This window comes from Buceros rhinoceros, unplaced genomic scaffold (assembly GCF_000710305.1).
Source record: "Buceros rhinoceros silvestris isolate BGI_N320 unplaced genomic scaffold, ASM71030v1 scaffold18368, whole genome shotgun sequence".
Classification (NCBI taxonomy): Eukaryota; Metazoa; Chordata; class Aves; order Bucerotiformes; family Bucerotidae; genus Buceros; species Buceros rhinoceros.
The window spans coordinates 13,352-15,506 of NW_010425318.1; the positions used below are offsets into that span (position 1 = coordinate 13,352).

The following is a 2,155-nucleotide window of genomic DNA, read 5'->3' on the forward strand; positions in this document are numbered from 1 at the left end:
GGTATTTAACAGCTTGGTTTTTATTTCCAGTGTTTTGTTTACTTTAATAAGCATCAACTCTCCTGTTTTCTTGAAGTCATGAAGAGGATTTCTCCTTTTTCCTTTACCCTCTAAGAAAGAAGTAAAGAAGAAATGTGAAAAAAAAAAAGAAAAAAACACCATAAAAAAGAGTGCTGAGATTAAATAGGATGTTTGATATGAGTAACATTTATTAGGAATTGTCAGAACTCTACCTAAAGCATAGAGAAAGCCACAAAAATAAGGTACAAGCAAAATTAATTTCAAATAAAGATTTGCGTAATGCTAGAACAGGGTAAAAGGAAAGTTTTTCACCCTTTGTAAAATATTTTCAGACCACCCAAACATGCCTGATGATAATAATCTGAGACCTTCTAAATAGTTCCGTGAAAAACTCAAGTGAAAAAGATGAACAAAGGACTTTTTGGATGGATCTGGATGTGATAAGCTGTTCTGATTTATCACAAATTGTGAAAAGAAGTGGAGCCTGGAATTGACACAAAATTATCATTTGTCTTCCTTCTGCTATAATAATCTGAGATCTTCTAAATAGTTCCATGAAAAACTCAAGTGAAAAAGATGAACAAAGGACTTTTTGGATGGATCTGGATGTGATAAGCTGTTCTGATTTATCACAAATTGTGAAAAGAAGTGGAGCCTGGAATTGACACAAAATTATCATTTGTCTTCCGTCTGCTCCAGTGATGACTCAGTCTGAGTGTTGCGTCCAGTTTAGGTGCGATTGAATTAAAGTTGTCACTCTACAGGAAAGACGACAAGGGGAGGCAGAGGCCACAGCGTGGAAATTGTCTGCACTGCTGCGAAGATTTCTGCAAAAAGGAACACAATGATCTGTTTTCCACGTCTGTGTTGAAAGGCCCAAAGAAAAGACTAAAATGGAGCAGGGAAGATTGGCTAGAGATATTTGGCTAAAGCACAAGAGGAAAAGTGGCATAGGCTGCTCCATTGTAAAGGCAGATGATTACCGCTGGAGAGTGACTCTCCCTATTCCGACAGATAAGTGCCATGGGGAGGACAAATTGCCCTTTGGAGCTATTTCTTCTATGTCACTCAATGATCCCAGAAGATCGTTTTGGATTAGATGGCTAATCCAGGTAAGGTTAGGTGATTGACTCCTTCCTTAATTTATGAAGTAGGTAATAGTATTTTTCATAACTTCTTTCCATATAACTGTTTTCAGTTGTCCTTTCCTTTTTCTCTACAGAATCTACCACAATGACAGAAATACAAATGCTCAAGATCAATTTACTAATTTTTGCCAGTCTTTCAAATATATGAAACCTCAGCCTAGTGCTCTATTATTCTGAATAGATAAAATTCCTCATGCAAGTGCAGAGCACACTTAGGTCAGTTAACTTCTGCTTGGTGCAGAAACTCAGAATAACTCTGTAAATAACAATAGCTGAGGCTCTGAAGGAATTACTGACAACTCCACATACTGTAAAGCCAAAGAGGGTTAAGGGTGTTCCCTTTGCCGAATTTCCATCCTGATCATTAAGTGAGCTCACATTTTCATTGGATTCAGCTAAATCACACCTCTCAGTGGTGAGTTGTCCGTAAGACACCTAAAAATACACCAAAGACATTTAAATTGGATTTCATCAAGCTTCAGCCTTTAAAAATGAAAATCAGAGTAGAATCTCTCTGTTGCAATGTCTCCATAAAATAAAATCTTCACCCCATCCTACTTTCCTTCTATTTGAAATGCTGAATGTGAGCTATGCTGTTCCCCATGCACCTAACAGCTCACAATTTTAATTCCAACCACGAACATTTTCAGAAGAAAAAGCATTTATTTACCTCCATATCCATGTTATATGAAGAAGATTTTGATGAAAAGATCAAATATTAATAGTTTTTGTGCTCTAGGATTAATAACTGCTCTTTTAATAATTTTCAGCCTTGCATTCATCCAGGGCACATGCACCAAAAATGAATCCGTGTGTTTAGGAAAATGCTGTGAGGACACTCCTGCCTTAAGTGTCAGCACCCTGTTTCTGGAAACTGTTGTGTCTACACTGAGGCTGGTTTATTTTTTGCTGTACCTGTGACAGAGCCAAAGTGCTGCAAAAAAGGACTGCATCTGCCCTTTCAACAACCACAGAAAAACAAGTCT

General features: G+C 37.3%; 1 protein-coding gene across 1 annotated transcript in view; it reads right to left on the reverse strand.

The window, feature by feature from the left end:
* Positions 1–1,851, reverse strand: part of LOC104497815 (hepatocyte growth factor-like) — a gene marked incomplete at its 3' end in the record, with an annotated part of 14,304 nt that extends 12,453 nt beyond the window's left edge. The window contains exons 1-3 of the mRNA XM_010141103.1: positions 1,840–1,851; positions 1,479–1,604; positions 5–108 (exon numbers count right to left, since the gene is read on the reverse strand). Of these exons, the coding sequence (XP_010139405.1) occupies positions 5–108; positions 1,479–1,604; positions 1,840–1,851 (242 nt within the window). The remainder of the gene's footprint in view (positions 1–4; positions 109–1,478; positions 1,605–1,839) is intronic.
* Positions 1,852–2,155: the final 304 nt, after the last annotated feature.